Source organism: Kogia breviceps, chromosome 13 (genome assembly GCF_026419965.1).
Source record: "Kogia breviceps isolate mKogBre1 chromosome 13, mKogBre1 haplotype 1, whole genome shotgun sequence".
NCBI classification, from domain to species: domain Eukaryota; kingdom Metazoa; phylum Chordata; class Mammalia; order Artiodactyla; family Physeteridae; genus Kogia; species Kogia breviceps.
In genome coordinates, this window is record NC_081322.1 from 69899285 (window position 1) to 69925191 (window position 25907).

Genomic DNA, 25907 nt, shown 5'->3' on the forward strand with positions numbered 1-25907 from the left:
TAATACGGGCTAGAGACGAACGTATAGTGTTTGCAGACAGACAAGACTTGGGTTCCAATCTGGGATCTGCTACTTCTTAGTTGCAGCGTGGTCAAGCTATTTCATCTCTGTGAAGCTCAGTTTCTTCGTGTAATGGGTGGGAGAACAGTGCAGATAATACCTATCTCATTAGTTGTTGTGAGAATGAAGGAAATAACATTTGTAAGGTTCTTGGCATACAGTGATCTAGTAACTGTTATCTGTACTTTCTTTCACTGCTCTAGCTCTTCGGAATTTTCCCAGGGTCTTATTTCAGTAACACTTTATGGGAGAGAAGAAACTGGATTTAAATTGTTTTAAAAAATTATTTTAAAGTATTACTCAAACTTATCCTTTTCTATTGTATTTTCAGCTCAATTCAACCTTCCAGAATTGGAACTATACTGTTTATGTGGTTAATATCAGGTAAATGACAGAATAAATTGAGAAATAAAAAGTAGTGTCTAATTTAATACTCTGTCTCCCTCTCTTTCTCCCCCCCCCCGGTTATTCCTGCACACACATACATGTAAGTACAGACACACACACACACCACATTCATAATCTTTCTAAAACAACTCTATATTATATCATTTCTTTGCACAAAAGTCTTCAATGATGCAGCAATGGTTTTAAAAATTTTGATTGTAGATCCCAATCATTTTAAAAAATGTAGTTTGTACTTCCAAAATATATTTGTGTTTTTAAATAAATTGTATATATGCATGTGTGTATGTTACTTAACCAATATATTATGTTATAATGTATCATAAACTGAGAGGATAATTAAATATAAATGGAAGTTCTGTTAGTTGCTTCTCACACCCCAGTAGATCATCTAGAGCACCCCCTGGGTTGCATGCACCTCAGTTTGGAGACCATTTTTCTACAAGATAAGACATCTACAGTCTGATTGCAACTTGGCTTTTCAAAATTATCTTTCACTAATCTTCTATTTAAACACTCCCCTGAATCTCTAGCAGATAATGTCATTCGCCTATCTTCCTCTGCACCTTGTTTTTACAGTTTTATACTTAAATTAGTTTCTAAAGTGTTTTTGATGAACCCTAAACATGTTTTCTGTGAACCTAAGAGATGTAATAACACAGAAAAAGGGATCAAAAAGTCAAATTAGTTCAGGAGCTAAATTATTAAACAAACTGAAGCAAGTTTCTGTATATCCAAGCATCTCAGGTTCTTTCGTGTACTGATATGCATCATGAATCTTAGAGAGAGAAGGCACGTAGCTGTCCAGCTTTATTTGGCCATGGAGCTGTTTTGTCTCAGGCATATGAAAGAACTAGGACCTCAGAACAAACATTTACAAACACTGACTTAGAATGTCCTTTGTGCCTCTTTGTCTCACGTCCTCAAATTTTGTTGTTGATCATGCAGCAGATGAAGTTGACAATGAATATACTTATTTGTATTTTTAGTTTTCACCTGAGCACGGGAGAGGACAAGATTAAAGTGAGAAGAAGCATTGTGAATGATCAAAGGTAACGCTGACAAAGTCTTGCAGAAAATGTAACATCTTTTCTCTTGCTCTCTGTTTTGACTGTCTGGTAGAGAAATGAAATCAGTGAGGTAGGAGAGAAACATTTCAATCGAGTAGCACATTTAAATTATGTCTTTAGCTCTAGTGGACAGTCTTCTTTTTTTCCTGTAGTTAAAACTGTAATAAAGCAGACTGGGTAGAAATGTACATCTGGTAAAAAATAATTCCAAAGTAGAACATTTTTTAGTTTTAGTATTTCCAGTTTATGATAACCAATTACCTCTTATTAGAAATTTCAGAGACCTTCAAAGAAAGAAAATAATTATAGTGTTATTTCAAGTAAGGTACTTATGTACAATAGCATCTAATAATATAGGTAATAGATGCTGAAATATTTTCAGCATTCAAAGCCATCAGCTAATTTTCTGAAGTCTTCATTTTAAAATTTATAGCAAGGTCATGACTTATGCAGGCAGGTAATTTAATGGATATGTTCACCATATGTAATCAGTGGGCATTTAAAGGCCAACTGTTCTTAAAAAATAATGTAAACTCCTAAATGAAATAAATGTAGTTGTGGTCAGGTAATATATTGCATCTCCACAGAATAAAAAAATTACTTGAGGGCTTCCCTGGTGGTGCAGTGGTTGAGAGTCCGCCTGCCGATGCGGGAGACATGGGTTTGTGCCCCGGTCCGGGAAGATCTCACACGTCGCGGAGCAGCTGGGCCCGTGAACCATGGCCGCTGAGCCTGCGCGTCCGGAGCCTGTGCTCCGCAACAGGAGAGGCCACAGCAGTGAGAGGCCTGCGTACCGAGAAAAAAAAATAATAATAATTAGTTGAAAAGCAAAAGTTCACATCTCTTACTCAGTTCCAATTGACTGAATTAATATTATTTATTTACAACTATAATGATGGAATATATCTCTTTTCAGGTGATACATTCTCACTATGAGAAGCCAGTAATAAAATTTCATATGAGAGTTGACTAGAGAGCTTTCTTATTTTTTTTCTTTTTCTATTCGGCATTAGAAAAACACGTCTTTAAGGTTATATTTCAAACTTATTTCTGTAAGTATTCAACAGACTGGATTGGGCCATCTGGTCAGGGAAAGCTGTTTTTTATTTTCTGGAATTGTTCCTTTTCCTTTGTGATCTAAAGAACAAATAATGTATTTAATGTATTTTAACACTGTATTCTTGATGGTAACAGGACTTTTCTCCTCTATTTAGGAAAATAATTTCTTTTTTCCAGACCTTACTGCAAGATCATATTGAGCCTTGAATAATGGATCCAGCAATTATCTGGATCCCTTTGCTGGACACTTTGTCTTGCAGTTGTGGCAGCCCTAGTTCAGGGTCTCTCCAATGGTATACCCTCTGCAGAGGGCTCAAACTCAGATTCTAACAGTGCAATTTTGTAAGAAAAGCCAAATAACATATTTCTCGGAAGTATAAATATATTAAACCAATGCTTCTTGGAAGCATAATCATCGTCCTCCTCATCATAGTAACCTTCATCGCGGTGTCTCCTTACATTTGCACAGCACCTTGTGATTCCAAGCACTGTCACGTTCACTGGCTCATTTGCTTCCCTCTCCCAATTACTCCCTGACATAGATAAGGTAGGTAACATCCTACCCTTTCAACCAGTGACAAAACTAAGACCCAGTGAATTGCCCAAAATCAACGAACCAATATGAAAAGCCAGGATTTCTGACTTTGTGCTCCAATGCTGTACTCCCACTTAACATGATTCTTCTACTACCCGAGAATACTAAAATCAGCCATCATGAATATATGTCAGCACCTTAGAAACTCTTGTTCAAAAAACATTTAAATTCGGGCTTCCCTGGTGGCGCAGTGGTTGAGAGTCCGCCTGCCGATGCCGGGGACGCGGGTTCGTGCCCTGGTCCGGGAAGATCCCACATGCCGCGGAGCGACTGAGCCCGTGAGCCATGGCCGCTGAGCCTGCGCGTCCGGAGCCTGTGCTCCGCAAAGGGAGAGGCCACAACAGTGAGAGGCCCGCATACCACAAAAAAAAAAAAAAAAAAAAAACATTTAAATTCATGGAATCTCAGTTTCCTGTCTGTCAAACCAATGGGTAATTTTACAGAAAATAATAGGGAGAGTGAACTTAGACAATGTATATGGAAAATCCACACATTTTGTTTTTCTTTGGTATGAACTCCAGCATTGCTTTAAAATTTGTCCTTTCTGGCTTTACCTCCGCTTCTTTCTTTCTGCTCGCTGTTTCTTTTATGTTCATGGATGAACCTTTATAGTCTCTCATAGTTTTTGTCCGAGCAACATTCTACTAGTCTTCACACAGGCTTTTTTCCCAACCTTTTCTTTCAGTCGGATTGTAACACTTAACACAGACCCTAGCTTTAGGTAATGCTATCATACTCTATTACCTAGACAGACAGGAAACCAAAGCTGCGGAGACTGGTTTATTCAAATAAAGAACAATTGATAGGAACAACAGATAGAACTGGACTTTACAGAACCATAAAATAGTTTCACTTTCCAGGATGAGAGAGGAAAGCAACACAGATAAGACCTGTGAAAACGCACGGTCATTCTTGAATTGCTGAATTTGGGTCAGTAGCATCACATTGTACTGTGTTCTCAATATTCAAAGGAAGTGAAAGGTCATATTCCCAACTATAAGTTCTCAGTTACTGGAGTGGCAAAGGTTAGTTTCCAACAATAATTTAATCAAGGGATACTTTTTTTTTTAATAGGCCATTGAACAAATTATTAAGCTATCACTACTCACCATTATATTTCACATCTGTGTTTATATCTCATCCTGAAATATGACTCATATATGAACATTGAGCAGTAAGTGATTTTAGAGATAAATAGCTTTTCAGAGTGAATTATGAGAATTGTGAAGTATGTTGTCCTTGAGATTAGCACAGATAGTTAGGGAAAAACTAGGGCCACTTTTCAATTTCACCTAACCTTGAATAGCAAATATTTCACTTATCTTTCTTTTTTTAAGCATCACAAATATGTTAATACTCTATTTCATTTATACTGATACCCACAGAATTTCATAAATAAAATATGCTACTGCCTCACCACTGAGGACTTAATTGTAAAACAGTTTTACTGAGTTCACTTTGGCATCTTTTGATTTCTGCTGTAGACTACAGCTGTGATTACAACTGAACAGAAAATTATATTACTTCAAATTGTAGAGCCAACGTTTTGGTGGGGCTTTTAGGATATGTCTCTGCTTCCCATAGAGATATTTTCTTTTTAAAGACATGCAGGGTCAGGCAGTCTATAAACTTCTTCAGTGATATGCTGACCAATCACTGAGTGAATTTCAAGTACTTATTTTGTAACTTTTCAGTGTACAAAGTGCTAGTAAATGCTTCATGGAGATAAAAAATCATTTATCACAATTCTGGAGAAATTGCAATGTATTTGTAAATACTAACACTTAATAATTTCAAAAGTTAAAAGTTTAATCAGATTAGTAGAAATTCTAATTTTTCTTGAAAACCTTTATTTTTTGCTTTAAAGAAACAATGTGGAATTAACCACAAATATGGCCTTTCTTGCACGTATGCTATAAAACATTACTTAAAAGTATTTCTCAAAAGAAATGGAGTGATATGATAGATAATACAGGCAGTATCTTATAAAATCTATTCATACTGAGATTTTTTTAACATTATAATTTGTGCAGTGACAGAAGTCTTCGAGTGCCTTGACATATTTCTTCAGTCTCAGCACTTTATGGTCACCCTCTTACTACCATATCCAAATGTTCTATTTTTCCACCCAAAAAACAACCAACTGGTCAATAGTGCCAACAACAATTCTATCTGAATTGTTTTCCTAGGTTGGTGATTATGGCCCTTCTAGTTTACAATGCTACCAACAATCCCGATTTAGAAGGAAGAACCATTCAGCAGAAGCTCTTAAGAAATAATGAGTCCCTGGATGAGGGCTTGAGGCTACACAGAGTGAACGTGAGGCCACTGGGTAAGTGCCTTTACTTTTTTTATAATATGTGTTTTAACTGACTACTATCCAGGTTTAATTGAAACAACAACGAAAATATTCTTCCTTTGTGTGTTTGCTTATTTAAAGCTATTTTTTTCTGATGATGAAATTCATCCTATTGGTGACATTGTTAACAACTGGGTGACAAGGTTAGCATAAAAGATAGTACCTTGATACCTATGAATCCAAGGGAATGAAAGAGGCAGATGAAAGTTTATACCCTATTTTAGGAACCTATTACGAAAATACTAAGAATATGAGCAAAATGCCAAGATAACCTTGAACAGAATTGGCTTCAACTTTAGCAATAAAGAGAGTGTGTGTGTGTGTGTGTGTGCATTTGGGATCTCTAATGAGGTAAATCTTATAAAAGACTATTTTTTGTTATAAAACATCCTCTTCTCTTATGTTCTCTGTCTCCATTAAAGATACCACCGTCTTTGCTGGAATAGGCCAGAAATCTGGGAGTTATCCTGGACCTAGATTCAGTTCTCACCTGGACGCCATTCACATCCTAAACTCCAGCCACAGGTGTGGTGCTTCGAGCACCTCCCCAAACGTGCAGTGCTCTTTTCTCTGTCTTTGCCCACACTCCTCTCCTCTCCTCTCCTCTAACTGCCCACCTGAAGATCACCTATATAGTATTAAGGACAGTCCAAAGTCACCTCTTCTATGAAGCCTTTTCTGACATCATCATGTACGAATAGATATCACTGTCTTGGAGACTCCAAGCTATCCGCAGACCTAGAGCACCATACACATTAGAAGACCCTTGAATTTGACTGGACTTGTTTGTGTTCATATGTACATTTTCTTTAAACAGGAATTTCCTCTGGCTTGAGAACACATCTTATTTTTCTAACACCCTCACTTCGTACCTCCCCCCAGCAACCAGCATATCCCCCAGCCCTTAAATATCTGAATAAATAAACGAATGAGGCTTGATGGGCATATTTTAGAAAAGTAAATGATCAAAATATGGATAACAAAAAATAAAGTTATCATTCTAATGTTATGATGACAGTTGATTAGGTATATTAGTAGAACTCAAAAGAAAGGGAAACTTTGACACATTTCCTTATACACACATGCAGAAGGTTGAAGTGGGGGAAGCAGCTATTCCTCAGCCTCGAAGAGCATGATTATGACTGAGGCCAGAATCACAATGTAATAAAGAAGCAGGCATCTTTGCTTCTATGAGAAACCACCCATCTCTAATGTGTCAACATACGCAGTTACGGTCAGCCCCCCATTTCCACGGGTTCTGCATCTGTAGATTCAACCAACCTTGGATCAAAAATATTTGGGGGAAAAAGTCAGAAAGTTCCAGAAAGCAAAACTTGAAATATACATTATATTTAAAACTATTTACATAGCTTTTACACAGTATTTGTTATTATAAGTAATCTGGCAATGATTTAAAGTATACAGGAGGATGTGCATAGGTTATTGCAAATATTACACCATTTTACACAAGGCACATGGGCTTCCTCGGATTTTATCTTGTTATCTTGTGTGTGTGTGTGTGTGTGTGTGTGTGTGTGTTGGGGGGGGTGTTTCCTGGAACCAGTCCCTCAAGGAGACTGAGGGATGGATATATGAGGAACTTGTTGAGGTTAAAGAATGCAAATCATCATTCGCGTCCTCAACAACAGCAGTTTCTGAGCCTCTGTGGGAGATGAGCAGAGTACAAATGCTGCCCCTTCACACATAAGGGTCTCCACAGAGAAGGAGCTTGACGAATGGTAGTTTGTACGTGGCAAAGGGGCCTCATGAGGACCAACCATATCTCTGTCCTCAGAGGCTGAGGAATCCCTGACCAGCTCTCTCTGCATACTTAGACAAGTAATTTATACCACTTAATTTAAATTTTGTACTTTATTGTTCTTCTGCAAGTGGGCCTATGAAGAAAAATTTCCACCAATTGGAAAAAAACTCAGAATATAAATGAGAAAGTTATTTAAATGTTCACTTGGTGACTACAATAGTGGTTCCCAGTAGTCTTAGTGTAACTTACTATTTTTCAGTACTGAAATACGAGATTTTGTTGTTGCTGTTGATATAGTGCTTTTATTTTGAGATATATATATATATATATATATATATATATATTTTTTTTTTTTTTTTTTTTTTTTTTTTTTTTTTTTTTGCGGTACGCGGGCCTCTCACTGTTGTGGCCTCTCCCATTGCGGAGCACAGGCTCCGGACGCGCAGGCTCAGCGGCCATGGCTCACGGGCCCAGCTGCTCCGCGGCACGTGGGATCTTCCCGGACCGGGGCACGAACCCGCGTCCCCTGCATCGGCAGGCGGACTCTCAACCACTGCGCCACCAGGGAAGCCCCATTTTGATATTTTTTAAGTGTAAAATCTGAGTCATTTATGTCATAAAACTCACCTGGAGAGTTTTCAAACAACAGGTGGGATGATTTGAAGATGCAGGCATGTGTGTAAGATGTGTGGCCTACAGGTGTCTTCTTGTCATTCCCCCAGCAAACTTCCAGGTGAAAGATGCTTTCAGAGCAGCTAGAAAATGTTTCTGTAAAATATGCTGGCAACTCAGTGACAGCACTATCAAGGCACTATCTTATAGGCTTTCCCCTTTGAAAAAGGTTAAATTACATTTTTAATTTTTCAGGACAGTTTTCATTTTACGTAGTTTTTTTAAAATAAGCCTCTGTTTTACTAATTTTATCTGCTAATGATTTACATTAGAATGATATTGTAAGTTTCATGTTTATACTTGCATAAGTGTGTTGTTTTATTTGATAGTTTTGTAACATGTAATTTAAAATATGAAATGTAGTTAACGTTTATTTTTTCATAACTTCTAAACTTTTACAAGTTCTGAACATAAAAACCTAATATTTTAGTATTGCATGGAATAAATACCTAATTACCAACATTGTTGTTTTGTTCTCATCTTGCACCTGTAATTTCAACAAATAGGTTAATATTTCTCATATTTTCACATAGGTATATGTCAAGAGGATGAGGAGCCCAAAGGCTATAAATGGCCAGCCATCCAACCTTCTGTATACAATGCTCCCTGTCCAGGGAAGCCAGGCTTCTATGCTTCACGGACATGGTAATACTTTCTTTTTTTAAAAAATATTTATTTACTTTATTTATTTATTTGGTTGTGCCTTGTCTTAGTTGCAGCAGGTGGGCTCCTTAGTTGCGGCAGGCAGGCTCCTTAGTTGCGGCATGCGAACTCTTAGTTGCGGCATGCGAACTCTTATTTGCAGCATACATGTGGGATCTAGTTCCCTGATCAGGGATCGAAACTGGGCCTCGTGCATTGGGAGTGCAGAGTCTTATCCACTGTGCCACCTGGGAAGTCCCTGACTCTTGCCAGCAAATTCTATGTAACCTACCTTCCCAGGGTTACAGGTGTTGCACCGTAGTTCCCGTGCAGTGTATATTAATTGGAAAGAAGCGGGAATCTCTGTGTATGTCAAATCCATGTGAGGTAAAGACGAGACAGGTAGGTTACCAAGAAAAGCCTTTTTTTTTTTTTTCTCTCCAAGCAACATGCTAATTTAGGCTTCTCCAAAGAAAGAGCAATTTGGAAACCAGAGGGTGGTTCTAGAGCAAAGCACCTTATGTGTGGATGAACAAACTCACAGTCTCATAACATACATCTGACATTCTGAGTCTTTTTAACTTTTTGGAGTGGTTATTGTTGGAAGGGGAAAGAGACAGTAAAGAGAATAAAGACAAGATCCAGGTTAGGGCAGTCTGCTAGTGGAGACTGTTAGGGTGTGGATTCTTCCTAAATATTGAATGGAAACCTCAGACAGGTTGACTGCAGAGGATTCACCGAATAACAAGTCAGATCTAGTTCCTCACCCTCCACCTCCCTTCAGTTAGAGTTTTCTTGCAGGGAAATTCAGACACTGAAACAGAGACACTTTGCTTCCACTGCTTGGTTTGACACGTGGTGGAGAGGAAAGAAAGGGGCTTCAGAGCCTTGCGGACATGGATTTGAATTGTAGCTCTACCTTTTCCTGGCTGTGAGACCTTGGAAAATTCCTTGATTTAGTTAAGTCTATTTCTTCATCTCTAAAATGTGGATTATAATCTGCTTTACAGAGTTAAGTGAAATCAAAATGAGATTTTATCTGGAAAGTTCTTAAAGCAGTACTTGATCCACGTTACCAACTATGCTTTTAACCTTAGTAACCTGATGTAGCCTAGGTTACAATAGGCTATTGCTAGTATTTTGTTTCCCTGATGCATGCACCTGATTTTTTTTTTCCCAATAAGAACTTTTCATGTGAGTTTTATGTAAATATATTATAGTCTTATCTTCAAATGAAACTTACCTAGATATTAAGGGAAATTCTAAAGCTTATTATTAAGTAATTTTGTCAGCGATAGTGTCATTTATGCCAAATATTTAAAATACCTTTTTGTTTGTTTTATAGTCATCATGACCCTACCAACACATCTGTAGCCTACTGGGGTCCTCCTGATATCTCCAATTGCACAAGTAAGTGAGAGATTTGTCTTCAGTTCTCAAAGGCAAAATGAGATGACCTCGAGCTTCACGGTTTTCATCCTCTTCAGACATGTTCTTCTGTTCGGTGATATGATACCACTGTAATATTAAAAGCTAAGCAAATGACTGCTTCACTGACTTCAGATAGAAAATACTGTTTTGCCTCATTCTGACTTTCTATTCTATTCATTCTGTAGGAGATTAAAAATAGTAAGAAAATTTTGGAGAAGAGAATATATAAATTGAAATTTGTATCAATGTTTTATAGTTCTGTATTTTTTTTAAGCAACAAATATATACTTATTTAGTGATTCTGGGGGTATCTCTTTTAGAACCATTTGTGAATACTGGTCCCTCCAAGTTATTTACCTAAGTTGCTTAAAAGCACAATTTGTGTCTTACTAAAGAGAGAAATTAGTTTCTGAGTGCAAAGAAATACTGTTGTCCTGTTAAAATTGTGGTAAGGGGTACACACGGGAAACCTGATTTGCTGCTTTACTAATGAAGTGAAATACCATACTATGTTTTGGATTCCTGGAAATGCTCATAATACACAGGTAAAACTATATGTTGTTCTTCTGCCATTTTTTAGGTGAAGCAAATGAAGTTGCCAATCAGATTTTAAATTTAACTGGTGATGGGCAGACATTAAACTCAGCCAATATCACCAGCATCGTAGAACAGGTCAAAAGGATTGTAAATAAAGAAGAAAACATTGATATAACGCTTGGCTCAACTTTAATGAATATATTTTCTAATATCTTAACCAGTCCAGACAGAAACTTGCTTGAGTCTTCTTCTGAGTAAGTTTGTTTGTTTGTTTTCTTCTGGAGAGTAAAATTTATTGGATACACATGTTGTTATACAATTTCTCACAGATCTGAATGCTTGGTGCCCAGCTTTCATAATTTAAATCTCTAGAAAATCCATTGATATCTCCCAAGATCATTCACAGAATGAATTTCAAAGTTCTGTTTTTGATTTTGTGGTTTTTTTTCTGAGAAAATAATTTACAAATTGATTGGGATTGTTGATCTGGATAGATAATATAAATAGTCCCAGAAAGACATAATTGGTATTTCATTTTACATCTGAAAAATGTTAACTGGTGTTAATTCAAAAGATAAACTATTATATATATATATATATATATATATATATATTTATGACACTTCTTTTTGCTTGCAAAGGAGACACTTAGCAAACATTCAGCTCACATGTTTTAGGCATAACTTGGTCTCTGTAAGTCACTATCCTACAGACTGACACAGAACTGCCACACCTCTGTGACTGTTATACTTCTGAAATGAAAATGCCTAGGGCAGGGTGAAATATACCTATTTTTACACAATTCAGTTTGTATCCAATTATTTCAGTTAGCATGTTAGTATTAAGATATTTAATTTTTTCTATTCCCTTCCTTTCAACCAAATTTCTTTGATGAAAATTTTGTCTTTGTTAAAATGTATTCCCTAACTTACCTTATGCAAATAACAATTACAAACTTTTTTTACAGGGCCTCGCAATTCAAAAAATACTTTTATCGTATTTCCTTTGATTCTTACTCAGTTATGAAGTAGGAAGGGTATTTTTCATATGAGGAAAGAAAGGCTAAAACAGATGAAAAACAGAATATTTGTTTAGGATGACTTAATTGTTGCTTTTCCTTAAAGCATGTATTTCTCTTAAGGATGCATTTATCACTACAATTCAGTGTTTTTTTGTTTTTGGTTTTTTTTTTTTTTTTTTTTTTTTTTTTTTGCGGTACACGGGCCTCTCACTGTTGTGGCCTCTCCAGTTGCGGAGCACAGGCTCCGGACGCGCAGGCTCAGCGGCCATGGCTCATGGGCCCAGCCGCTCTGCGGTATGTGGAATCTTCCTGGACTGGGGCACAAACCCGTGTCCCCTGCATTGGCAGGCAGACTCTTAACCACTGCGCCACAAGGGAAACCCCGATTCAGTGTTTTAACTGATGTTATTGTGGTTTGGGGGAATGTTGTGGGTATTCATGTTAAGATGAAAAAGTTTAAGGACAATTTTATTTGGTTTGTATTTTGTCCTGCAGGAAATCACATGTGTGCAAGTACCTAAATTTTGTCACTTAACAGCGGTATTATTTGTCATTTCTTTAGAGCTTTAAAAACAATTGATGAATTGGCCTTCAAGATAGACCTACATAGCACATCACATGTGAATATCACAACTCGGAATTTGGCTCTTGGAGTATCATCTGTGTCCCCAGAGACCAATGAAATTTCAAACTTTAGCATTGGTCTTCCAAGCAATAATGAATCATATTTCCAGGTAATAAGGCAGTGGTTTCTTTAATTAATTAGACGAATTAAAATTTCTGATCATCTGCTACTTGCTACTGCAGTGAGATCTTAGTTCCAGGGGTGGAAGGCTAGTCCAAAGTTTGGCTACGGTTAACAGCAGCAGTAACCATAAGGCATGTGGATGCAGAGAGGAGGTATACTTTCAGTTTACCCTCTACAGGAGGTGATCGTGGAACTAAGCATTAAATTATGAGTGAGTGCCACCCTATTGAGAGTGGGGTATGGGGAGTTGTTCAGTCAGAAGACGTTTATTAAGGACCCAAAGGTGGGAAGAGGCATAGTATATTCTCTTTGTCAGCAAACTATATTATAATCACCTGGAGGACTTATCAAAACATTGCTGGATCCCATCCCCAGAGATTCTAATTTAGTAGATCTTGAGTGGATCTCCAAAATTTGCGCTTTTAACAAGTTCCCAGATATTGCTGGTACTGCTGGTATGAGGATTGTACGTAGAGAACCAATGGTATAGAAGGCTAGGAATGGCAGATGATGAGGAGACTGAACATGAAAGCTGGGGCCAGATTCATGGAGATCCTCTCTGACCTGTTCAAGTGACACTTCAGCAAATAATTTTCAAGTTCCTACTGTGTGCTAGGCAGTGTTAGCCACGTGGGCAAATGAAATGAGTGAAGCAGCACCCTTGACATGGGAGAACACATAGGTGGCATTTATTGCTTCTTAACTGTGGAGATAAAGCAAGATAGAATATTTTTAAAAATCTGAATATAAGGAAGAACTTATTTTTCTACTTTGGACCAAAGGCTCTTTTGGGTAATTCTGTTTCACATTTTAAGAGTGAAAATGTGGTCAGCCTCTGTTTCATTTCAAGTCCATTTGCAGGAAAACACTCTTTGGCCTGATCTGTGGGTTCAGTAAAAATGGCACCCAAGAATGTTCAGAAAACTTCAGCTGCTTCCTCTATGCAAAGATACTCATTCTCAGCAATCAAACAGATTAACTTGTCTTTTTTTTTTTTTCCCCTGGTAATTTTTCTGGTAGTGTGTTTTGAGAAAAGCTCAAAATCTATTAAGTGTAAATCTAATTCTTATACTTGAAAATGGCAACTGATTTATAGATTTCTCAGTTTGTGTTTAGTTAAAGTCGGTTCATATCCCGTTTTGCCCCATTTGCAAAATGCGAATGAGATCCAGGCCTTTGTCTGTAAAGGATTCAGCCTTGAGGGTAGTGACTGTGGCGGAGGTAAAGGCTAGCCCTGGTCCTGGCCAAGTTGATGCTGGCAGTTGCTCTCCTGTGGAGTAAAGTTATTACTGCAATTTAAATATGATTATTCAACTGACATAGTCTGTGTGTATGACAGATGGATTTTGAGAGTGGACAAATGGATCCATTGGCTTCTGTAATTTTGCCTCCAAACTTACTTGAGAACCTGAGTGAAGAAGATTCTGTATTAGTTAAAAGAGCACAGTTTACTTTCTTCAATAAAACTGGACTTTTCCAGGTAAGAGTTCATTAAATTATTATTTTTCAATAGTAAATTGAGTTTCATTCAATTTATGATTGAATGAAAGGAAAGAGAAAAGCTCAAAAGGAAAGATAAAAGTTAAGATTTCTTGAAAATATATCAAGAGGTATAGAAAAATTAATCTACTGTATTTTCAAAACTGAAAATTTATTTTTTTTTTTCGATACGCGGGTCTCTCACTGCTGTGGCCTCTCCCATTGCGGAGCACAGGCTCCGGACGCGCAGGCTCAGTGGCCGTGGCTCACGGGCCCAGCCGCTCCACGGCATGTGGGACCTTCCCGGACCGGGGCACGAACCCGTGTCCCCTGCATCGGCAGGCGGATTCTCAACCACTGCGCCACCAGGGAAGCCCCCCAAACTGAAAAATTTTAACATAACTGTTTAAATATTTTATTTTAGATAATTATATGCTTATTAATAGGATGTGTTCATTTAAGGTTTTTAAATAAATCAGATTAAGACTTGCATGACACAATTAGAAATGGAATTTGTGGAGAAGTTATTATTTATTATTTCTTTTGTTAAGTATTTTATGCTCTCCAGCAATTTAGATCTTCAGAGTTAAAGAAATTGTGTGCCAAAGGAAAGATTTTTTTTTTTTTTTTAATTCAGCAGGAAGCACTGTTTACATAATGAGCAGCATTCCTGGCTTTAATCAGTTTTCCCATTAGTATTTCAAACGGCCTTTGGCCTTCCCACATCCCCTGAGTCGGGTGGCATTGTGCTGAGCACATATTATCATTTTTATTGGCATCATTTCCAGATACTAGAAAGTCCCCTGCCAGCAAACACTGGTGACCTCTGGTTGCCTCTGAAAGTACAACTGGTTCTGAGCAGTTTCACCGAGCCCTTTCAATAAAAGTTACCTATTAAACTGAAGATACCTGTGTATATCAAACAGTGTGACTTATGTAGGAGAGAACTGCAAGTTTCAGAGCCAGTAGAAATGTTTTTAAAAGACTTGTGCCATATGTCATGTTTAGAGGAATGACAAAGGAGGCTACAGGGAAGTAAAAGGAGGACCATGGAATCATTTACAGTCATTAACTCAAAAATTTTTAAATGTTATCAGCAAGTGCTTTAAGAACAAGCTATATAAAAATTTTGATTAGATTAAGAATGTAATGAATGAAATTGCTCTGAAGGATTTAATAGCTACAAACATGTAAAACTGTATTTGTTAAAGTTATTTGAGGCTTATAACAACGTCGCCTTTAAAAATAGTGCTAGAGGACTTCCCTGGCAGTCCAGTGGTTAAGACTCTGCGCTTCCACTGCAGGGGGCAGAGGTTTCCCTGGTTGGGGAACTAAGATCCTGCATGCTGTACAATGCAACCAAAATAATAATAATAATAATAATAATAATACAAAAAATGTAGTAGGTGTTAGATGATGTGAATGGGGGGGAGGGGGCCACTGAGAGGAGAGGTGGAGTCCAGCCCGAGGAGTTGGGAGAAGTCTTAGCTTTACAAGAATCTGTCTCCATTTCATTTTGAGTCTCATCTTCTCACGCCATCATTTCTTTCTCCTTTGGCATCTCCCAATCAGCGACATTATTAGGAAACGTATGTTTGGTTTTTAAAGTAAATTTATAGCGAAGTGAAAAAAATGTAAGGGTTCTATAGTACTCCCCTCACACAGGGAACAGCATAAGAGTATTTTTCAAGGAAAGGCTGGGTATCCCCAAGCCATAGCCACTTTATTGCGAGAGACCACACAAATGTAATAAAAAACTATATTCTGGATTCTGAGAACTAGGTAGCATTTAAGGAATCCTGTAGTTATTCCAAAACAGCTGATTTATAAGCTGTGGTAGAGAAATTCAGGAGGTTCGACAGGAAACAAAGGGAAGGAGAAAGTGGTGATGATCTTGCTGGAGAAACAGTCTACTGACCCCAGTCATTTTGCAGAACAGATTCACTAATGTGATTTCCCGACATCCTTATCTTTGAAGTGGAGGCTACAGATGCCGGCAAGTGTGCAGTCAGAGATGGTAAAAGTTCTGGTGGGGCTTTAATCCAGTAGAATTACAGTAAAATCCAGTGTTTACGCTAGTAAACACTCAGACTGTTGTCATGGACCTGAAAGATGAATTGATTTTTATTTTTCACACCATATTTCCTTGGTACTTCTCTAAAGGAAAACAACTTCATTTATTTTTTAGGATAGGGAAATGATCTAATTATTTCATAGCTTTTTATGAGTGTGTATTATTTGTGGGTTTGCATTGTTTCAGATTTTAACTGGCTGGCATCCACAGTGAAGAATTTATGAACATTGCCTTACAGCATTGGCGCATACGGTTCCCTCAATGTATTTATTATAATAAGGGAAATAGCAGAGCTCTTTCAGGAAAGCTAGCAATTTGATCTCATAAACAGGATGTTCTATAACTGAAGATCTTAAGTGTAAAAAGTGCTGACAGATTGCTTATTTTGGAGCACCAAAATAAAATAAAAGTGTGTACTTCTGACTAATACACAATTTTTTTTTTTCTTTAAAAGGACGTAGGAACCAAGAAAGGCACCTTAGTGAGTTATGTGATGGCATGCAGTATTGGAAACATTACTATCCAGGATCTGAAGGATCCTGTTCGAATTAAAATCAAACATACAAGGACTCAGGTAAGGAAGAGCTACAAATAGCCATGGAACAGAGGCAGACTGTTTGATAGAATTGTGGCGCCTTTTAAAAAATATATGATTAGAAGTAAATAGTGCGTTTTTTGCAGGGGGCAATTTTCCACAAAGGCGAGACCAGCTAGTCAGCTAGTGCCGTAATGTCGTGGTGAACAGTGGCGGCAGGACAGGGGTGAGATGGGGGGAGTTAGCCTTGTATGGGATTCAGTCATCTGAAGGACAGTAAGAGTGAAGTAAAGAGTCACACCTTTTGAGAAACAATGTATAATTACTTCAGCTAACTTAGGTGTAGGTGCATTGCAGTTGTGTCATTAAAGGTTTTGGTTGTCTTTTTAAAGTCAGAGATGACTGAAACTAGGAAAGTAGAAGGAAATGGGAGAAAACAGAAGAGAGTTGACATTTTTTGAGAGCTTAGCAGTTGTCTAAAATCTTGGCAAATGTTGTGCTTTTTTTTTTTTTTTTTGCTTCATTACCCTTGCTGTCTTCTGTTTATTTGATAAAATTATGTGGGGTTCTTATTGTCTTAAATGACCCAACCACAGTTTTCCCCTGATTTATAGAGGGTCCCAGTCATGATTTGACCATTAGGCAGGCAGGAAGGCAGGCGGGAAGTGAGCTGGCTGATAAGGACTGAGGCTTGGAACTGAAGTCCTCTAAGAATTAGCCCTGCTTTGTCACGAAACCTCTGAGACTTCCCTGTTCTACCCTTTGGCCTCCTTTTGTTTCAGCTCCTTCATCTATAAAAAATTTTTTATTGTGGTAAAATATACATAACATAAAATTTACTATTTTAACCATTTTGAAGTGTATAGTTCTGTGGAATTAAATACATTCACGTTGTTCTGCAACCATCACTACATCCATCTCCAGAACTTATTCATCTTCCCCAGCTGAAACTATGTGCCCAGGAAACAACAACACCCATCGTCCCTCCTGCAACCCCTGGAAACTGCCATTCTACTATCGCCATGAATTTGACTACTCTGGCATCTCATATAAGTGGAATCATACAGTATTTTTCCTTTTGTGACTGGCTTATTTCACTTGGTATTTTCAAGTTCCATCCATATTATAGCATGTGTCAGAATTTCCTTCCTTTTTAAGCCTGGGTAATATTCCATTGCATACACACACACACACACACACACACATTTTGTTTATCCATTCATTCATTGATGGGTACTTTGGCTGTTTCCACCTTTTGGCTGTTGTGAATAATGCTGCTGTGAGCATGGTTGTACAAATATCTGTTTGATCCCTGTTTTCAGTTCTTTTGGGCATATACCTAGTCGTAAAGGAGAGTTTTGAAGATAAAGTGAAATTTTAGTGTAAAGAGCCTTGCTAAATGCTGAGAATTGCACTTTATGATGAGACATAATTAGTAAACCTGCAGATAAATGGTAACCTGATTCCTCTGGAGCTATAGATGATTTCCATATGAAGTCTGTGAGAGCAAACCCCTAAGCTGCCTGCCGTTCTTTGGTCACTGCCGTCACTGATTATGACCTATTTCTTTGTGAAAACCTTAGCATTTTTACTCTTCTCCGATGTTCAAATTGTATGATTTTTCATTTATTTTAAACACAATTTCACATGTTTGTTCTTATGTTAATATAGGCAGTGCCTCATCCTATCTGTGCCTTCTGGGATCTGAACAAAAACGGTAAGTTTTTGTTAATAAGAACTGAATTTTCAACATTGTTAGACGCCCCTGTTTTCTTTAATTCCATCCCAAATCAGAGTGAGTCACAATGTAAGTGTGAGGGCAACTGAGCTGCAAAATTTAGTTTAGGTAGCTTGGGAAGCGAATTCTAATTTCTGTAACTTTTTCTTCATTGCAACAAGAAATAGGCAGACTTGACTTTTTTTTTAAACAAACCACCTGTGACTGCAGTTATTTATAAACTATAGCATACATTTTTATTGCTACTTTTAGACGAATGTCAATATACATTTGATCACATTCTTCTAGGACACTTCTGAGGAGAGTAGTTGATGTGCACAAGGCCTGCAATTTACAGTCCAGCTTCCAGACCACAGATTATGGGGGAAAATTGTATTAGAGGATTGTAACTATAGGAATGGTTATAATGGATGCATGTTACTTGAAAGAATTGAACTGCCTCCAGAATGACATTTGACAGTCAAGAGAGAAAGGCAGAATTAAGGGGTAATCACTAGGTGTGAAGTGTGGAGATGTCTGTGAAGGGAAGGGAAGTGACAAAACTGCTCACCTCTGCCCTATAAGGGTCACCTTCCCTTGGGATTCCCCAATGGGATTATGGTGGCCCAAGCAAACAAGCGCCAGTGCAGGTAGCTCCTCAGAACTGTGGCCTGAAGTTGTCCCAAGCCTCTTTTTTTGATACTCCTATCTTAGCTGGGAAGTTTTTGTTGTTGTTTGGTTTCTAGTTGCAGTTTTGAGAAGATCCTGATTTACTAGCTACATAGTTAAAAATGATATCACCTTGTAGTCTTAAAATACTCTTCAAATATATGAGTTGTTCATATTCCATAGCATACCGTAAAAGTCAGATAAGATGTGTTAAAGGCATTTATAGTAAGTTGTCTCTGTGCATGACTGCTTTGTGCATAATAGCATGTTCCAAGGAAGCTGACCTTTGTTCTCTTGTCTTCACAGAGATATAGATTGACCAAGGGGGTAAAAAATTGTGCTGATCTCTAGAGACTTTGTTACTGTATAACATATTTGAAAAGGGATATTCTTTTTATGGAAGTTGACTTTAAAATATATTAAATAAATAAATAATATATCAATTCATATATTAATATATTTATGTTAAATATATATTTGTATTACATATAATCTATTAAATAAATATGTCTATAAATATACTTAAATAAGTAAAATACATGTAAAATATTAAAATATATGAAAATGTAGAAATAGAATTTTTTGCAGACCCCTGAAGCACTTCAGTAGAACACAGTTGAAAACCACCACCTAATCTCTGACTGCCCACCTAGCACTAACATTCTGTGATCCCAGGAATCGAAATTATTCTGTGTATTAGCAGCTTTCAAGAGAGTATCCATTTTACAGATAAACTGCAAAGCAGAAGAGTCTGAGGCATATTTCCCCAAGAGAAAGCTCATCCATTACAGAGAAGGAACTGACCTGCTGTTATTTTCACACTGTTTGTTGACTTCCTCCTACAGAAGGTTCTGGATTTTGGAACACTTCAGGATGTGTCGCACACAAAGATTCAGACGCCAACGAGACAGTCTGCCTGTGTAACCACCTGACCCACTTTGGGATTCTGATGGTAGGGGAGGAACATCTAAACACATTTTGAAATGACATAATTTTGGAAGGCATATTTCTTTTTGTGAGTCAACTTTTTAGATTATGTGTTTGGGGAATTTTTTTCCTGATAATTTTCATGTGTATCCTGAATCTTGATTCTTGATGAAGAATCTGTTGAGAGAGATCATATATTTAAAAAGTGCAAGATAAGTATAGAGAAGAATCTTACAGTTTTTTTCCTTTGGCTTTAACAGTAATGATAAATAATCCCAGAAACAAGAAAATCACCATGAAACCCTTGAATTAAGAGGGAAACAGAGTTAGGGAGATGGAGAGAGAGGGAGGGAGGGAGAGACAGAAAAGTTAAAGAGGAAGAAAAACTGTTGGGTTTTACTAACATGGAAGGGTGCTATGAAAAATTTCATCAAAAATTGTCTTTCTTATAATATGTTATCACTTGTATGTTTGAATGTTACTTTGTACCAGGTACTGTGCTTGGTGATCCAATTGTTACCCCCAAATGACTGCAGTCCCTCTCTAGAGATCACAGCCTATTAGGCTATCCTAGTAACTAGGATAGCACAGAGTCTGCAAAAGCCTGCAATGGAGATGATGGGTGTTACGTTTCACTCACCACTAGGCCTTCATATCATGCTTTCCTTTCTTTCTTCCTGCCTTCTTTCCCTTGGCCCTAGTTTTATCTCATTAGCCAGCCTGTCCAACAGTTTTAAGCAGAAATTAGATTGCATTGATATGTTTTTTCAGCCCACCAAATTTTCAAGAGCCACCTTACAACCAGCAACTTGTGTGACTTCATCCACAGACTTACACCTTTACCTTATAACCTGATATGCTTGTGTTTCTGCAGACACTTTCCTGGTGTGAAGTACACCCTCCAGATCATAACAGAGCCATTGTTTCTGTATAGTTTCCATAAGCGGGATCAAACCAAATTTGTTTTTTAGTTGGAGATGGGAGTAATGTATACCGAGGCAATAAAGCTTTTCGAATTCAAATCACAGACATCAAGATATGTTTATCCCGTCCCTTAAATCTTACAGCTACTTCCTGTGAGACTAGAAGGAAGCAGCGAGGAATGTGGGTTGCAGTGATTGGCTCATGGATCTACCTGGCCTATGTAAATGGCCATTTGTCATATAGCAACTGTGCATGTTGTAATTTTCCTGACAATCCAGTACTTAAAGCTCTGAGGGATAAGACTGAGTCATTTAAAAAGAGGACAGTCATACAAATACTGCATGATTCCTCTCATTTGAGGCATCTAAAATAGTCAAAGGTATAGAAGTAGACAGTAGAATGATGGTTACCAGGGGATGGGGGGAGGGAGTTGTTTAATGAGTATATAAAGTTACAGTTATACAAGGGGAGTAAGTTCCAGAGATCTGCTATATAAAATAGTTAATAATATGGTATTGTAGACTTAAAAATTTGTTAGCAAGGTAGATTTCATGTTAAGTGTTCTTACTTCAGAAACAAAAGCAAATGAAAAAGGAACACAAGAAACTTGTGGAGGCGATGGATATATTTATTACCTGGATTGTGGTGATGTTAACACCAGTGTATACATAAGTTTAAACTCACCAAATTGTATACATGAATTATATGCAGTTGTTTCTTTACCAATTATGTATCAATAAAGCTGGGGAAAAAAACAGTTAAAAAAAAAAAAAGAGTACAGTCATAAAAAATAACTTAACTTTCCCAAAATATAAATGTTTTCATTTACTGCCAGACCATGAAAATGAACAATTAAACTATAGCATGTTTTCCCTAAGTAATTAAAAATAAAACCCTCAGTTTTCTTCCATATTCTCTTTTTTCTGAAAAGTGACAGCATCATTCTTTCATCAAACGCTTATTTTGCATCATTAATCTTTCAGGTGTGTAAGCGTTAGCTTAATTCATTGAACTATTTCAACTGCATATGTGTTTGAGCATGATTGTGTGTATCGTAAGTTTAATAGTAGATAAACAGTAACACAGTCACTATTCAGAGACGACCTATAAGTAACGAAAGTTTGGCTTCCTGTTACTATGAATGGTTAGTTTTTCCAAATATTGTTTAAATTTTGTTATGAATTTGTAATTATATATTACTTTTTCTGTTGTCATTTGATTAAATAATTAGTTTTACATGTATATGGATATGTGCATTTTTAAGTGCTATTTTTCCATTTTCCACTGTGGCTGCTTTTATAAGATTCTAAACTTCTGGAAGAAAAACTTCTCAGAATTTATCTTTTCTGGTGATGTGCCCATATCCTTTCAGCTTTTCCAGACCACCACAACCTTGTTAAGAGTCTTTCTTGATGTATAAACTCTGTATTCACCTGTGTAAGATATTCCCAGAGTCTACCTTGCCCCATGACACATTCACCATATGAGAAATTTAAAAACATACCCCAGATTCATAATTATATCTTCTAATCTACAAATGTATGAAAAATTTCATATCCTCTGCTACATTTATTTGTAGTAAAACTGATTTTCATATTTTTAACATTAATACATTCTCATGTTGACTAAATCAGAGGAATAAATATTTTCATATTCTTCATTCTCTAAAAGTATAAAACAGCATGAGAACTGTGTGTAAATGTATAACCGTGAACAGCATTATTTTTTTTCAATTTACATTTTAAATTGTGGCTTTAATTGTGACTTTCAAGTATACTGCCTCATCTAAATGGGAGCGTAGGTTTTTCAAGAGGTAATGACAAGTCCTTTGGAGGTTCCCAAGATATTTCTCTGACCTCGTCAAAGCCTGGAGTAACCAAAATGTTGGTCGGGGTAAAAGCTACCAGTGAGTCAAGTGGCACTGACTCAAACCCCATCCCGTGTGCCGTGGGAGTCCCACATCCTCCCAGTGTTTTGAGGGATTCCTGGGAGAGGAGGATAGGGACGGTCCTCTCTGACCGGAGTCTCTGCGCCCACTGAATTCGATCACTTTGTGCATTTCTTGGTGCTACAGAGAACCTGTTACCTGCTCCTCCCTGCCTCAGCCAAACCTGGAACTGAGCCCCATCTCATGATTCCACACACGTACACTCATACAAATACCACTTCCTGGAGGTCTTTGCGTCAGTAGCAGGTTTTATTGACATTTTGGTGAAAGGTAAAGAAAGTTAACATCATAGAATGAAAACTTGTAGCACAAACTTTTTTTCGTAGTTTAAGACCTAAAAGTTTAAACCAGATATTCCTTTTGGAATATGTCCCTTCTCCAAGAAGGCTCCGTTTTCAAACATCTGCATAATGGAAATGCCTTTCTCCTCCAAGCAAGGCTTGAGTGGTTGGTCTTCATTCAAGATTTATCCCTAACCCAATTCTACATTGAAGGAAGAAAAGAAAGATTTTCCTAGCAGGCCTGGACTTTGCAAGTCTTCCTCCCTCTGCACAGGGAAATTAAAATTAAGGCTTCTTATTCACATGCTAGAAAATGTTTACTTTTTCCCCTCACAACAAGCCCTAACACTTTTAAGTGGCACCCTTTCAGGTCTATAGGTATCAAAAAACTATGACCCCCAAACTCTTGGTGGCTTCTCATTTATGAAAAAAAAACAAAACAGAGACCACCCCACCTGATACATACCTAGCTCTGAAATGACCACAGTAAGAGCCTCGCACCATTCTCTGACTGGGCAGCCACACACCAGCACCAGCCTCTGGCAGTCTCGGCTGAGCCCCTCCCTACCAATCAAAGAACCCAGGGCCCACCTAAAGGCTTGGTCACGGGGCCACGGTGGCCTCCATTTTCACTTGTGTCCCCAGCCTTGCAAATGATAGGAAGGGTCTGGTCATTTATTATGCAAGACAATGACCTCCTCTCCAGTTTGTTAGGGTTTAAGTATAACACCAGTTATACTGGTGTGCAAAGAGCTTGGGTAACAGGGTAATGATAAAAAAAAAAAAACATGTGCAACTCTCTCAAATAATGCTGCATTTTTTTTTTCATGGAGTGATCCACAAGAGTGCAATAAATGGAAATTCCAGTATAGGCATACCTCAAAGATTTTTTTGTGGGTTCAGTTCCGGAACACTGCAATAAAGCAAATATTGAGAGAAAGTGAGTCACATGAATTTTGGGGTTTCCCAGTGCATATAAAAGTTATGTTTATACTATACTATAGTCTGTTAATGTGCAATAGCATTATCTCTAAAAAAAAAATGTAGATACCTTAATTAAAAATTTTTATTGCTCTACAAACTGCTAACCATCATCTGAGCTTCAGTGAATCATAGCAGTCACATCAAAGATCACTGATCACAGGTCACCATAACAAATATAATAATAATGAAAATTACCAAAGTATGACACAGAGACCCAAAGTGAGCAGATGCTGTTAGAAAAATGGCTTGACTCAGAGTTGCCACAAACCTTCAGTTTGTAAAAAATGCACTATCTGCAAAGTACAGTGAAGGGAAGCACAATAAAACGAGGTATGCATGTCCTGATTTACACTGTTGTTTTTAGCCCCTAAGATTGAGCTGAGATTCTAAGTGCTATCAGTGCCCTTTCTAATAAAACAAAACACTGTTCTCATGAAAAGAGAGATTCTTACAACTGCTTCTCATGTTTTTGGTAGGACCTTCAAGGAAGTGCCTCAAAGTTGGATGCAAAAAACACTAAAGTTCTCACCTTCATTACCAATATTGGGTGTGGAATATCTGCTATATTTTCAGCAGCTACCCTCCTGACATATGTTGCTTTCGAGTAAGTTTTTTTTTTTTTTTTTTTTTTTCTATCTGCCAAATCCAGAGCTAACTGTCCCAGAATGTGAGTAAGAGAATTGCCTCAGCTTTTAAAAACACATATACACTTTGTGAATCACGTGCAGTGGTTCAGTTTTAATGTTCAGATTTCTTATAAGATATATCATGAATTTCCCACCTTTAGAATCTTAATTTATAGTTACTATATTTCTATTGATAAAATGTATTTAAGCCTGTTAGAGATGATTAGCATTTAAGTACATAATAATTGTATGAAATGCTTTTTACATGATCAAAGATGAAAACATTTGCTTCACAGATCTTATAAAATTGGTTTTGAAACAGGAAATTTTTTTAAAAAAGGATCCTGACCTTATTAAAAATCAAGAAACTTCAACAAATTTTAGGGAAATTGTTTTTTAACAAAAATATCATTTTTTATAAATCTAAAATTTTTCCTGGATTAAATAAATCAATCTGTTGTAACCAATTAGAGATTTTGGAAACAGTTTTGAAATAAAATTAGTATCTAAAAAAGTCTTTATAATTTGCCAAATACTCCTATATCTTTAGCCTTCCTCCTAGTGGAACCATGTGATAAAGATGGTACTACCTAAGCTATTGCAGAGCAGTATAAGATACGAATTTACTGCTTGTGCTTAAAAGATTTATTTACAATATTATTCTCATATATCTTTCTTTTGTCCTTTTTTAGAAAATTACGAAGGGATTATCCCTCCAAAATCTTGATGAACTTGAGTACAGCCCTGCTGTTCCTGAATCTCCTCTTCCTCCTGGACGGCTGGATCACCTCGTTTCATGTGGATGGACTTTGCACGGCCATTGCAGCCCTGCTGCATTTCTTCCTTCTAGCTACCTTTACCTGGATGGGGCTAGAAGCGATTCATATGTACATTGCTCTGGTTAAAGTATTTAACACTTACATTCGCCGATACATACTGAAATTCTGCATCATTGGCTGGGGTAAGCCTCCTAAATTTTGATTTCTTTTTTTCCATCATGGAAATCACTAGGTTCTCATAGGAAAATGCTATTTTGAAAGAATAGCACTGCTAAAAGAAACTGCAAAATTGTGAATGATGTGGATGTGATATACATAACCTAAGGAAGGGGCTTCCCCAGAACGGTGTTTTTAAAAACTGTTCAACATTCCTCACTAAAGTCAGGAGTAAAGGGAAAAAACCCTTCCTCTCCTGAGTCACCACCACCTTATTTACTGTGTCCAGAGCCAGCCCACGTAAGTCTGAAGAGGCAGCTGGCAGACAGTGGTGCATTTCTATTATATTTCAAAATAGAAAGGCCAGCTCAGACTCCTAACTCTACTCACCCTAAACACATGCCCATGTCTTGGAAACCTGAGCAAGAAGGTTATTTTTGTGTGTGC

At 37.3% G+C, this 25907-nt stretch overlaps 1 protein-coding gene across 5 annotated transcripts in view; it reads left to right on the forward strand.

Annotated features, from left to right (window-relative positions):
- The window catches only part of ADGRG6 (adhesion G protein-coupled receptor G6), a 136260-nt gene that overhangs the window by 88498 nt on the left and 21855 nt on the right, over window positions 1-25907 (forward strand). For all 5 annotated transcript variants that reach the window (XM_067010908.1, XM_059082950.2, XM_059082952.2 and 2 more), the window contains 13 exons: window positions 392-444; window positions 1455-1517; window positions 5379-5521; window positions 8516-8627; window positions 9970-10034; window positions 10636-10846; window positions 12176-12347; window positions 13701-13841; window positions 16369-16488; window positions 18121-18166; window positions 19681-19787; window positions 24376-24503; window positions 25218-25486. In XM_067010908.1, coding sequence (XP_066867009.1) covers window positions 392-444; window positions 1455-1517; window positions 5379-5521; window positions 8516-8627; window positions 9970-10034; window positions 10636-10846; window positions 12176-12347; window positions 13701-13841; window positions 16369-16488; window positions 18121-18166; window positions 19681-19787; window positions 24376-24503; window positions 25218-25486 — 1630 coding nt within the window. The remainder of the gene's footprint in view (window positions 1-391; window positions 445-1454; window positions 1518-5378; window positions 5522-8515; window positions 8628-9969; window positions 10035-10635; window positions 10847-12175; window positions 12348-13700; window positions 13842-16368; window positions 16489-18120; window positions 18167-19680; window positions 19788-24375; window positions 24504-25217; window positions 25487-25907) is intronic.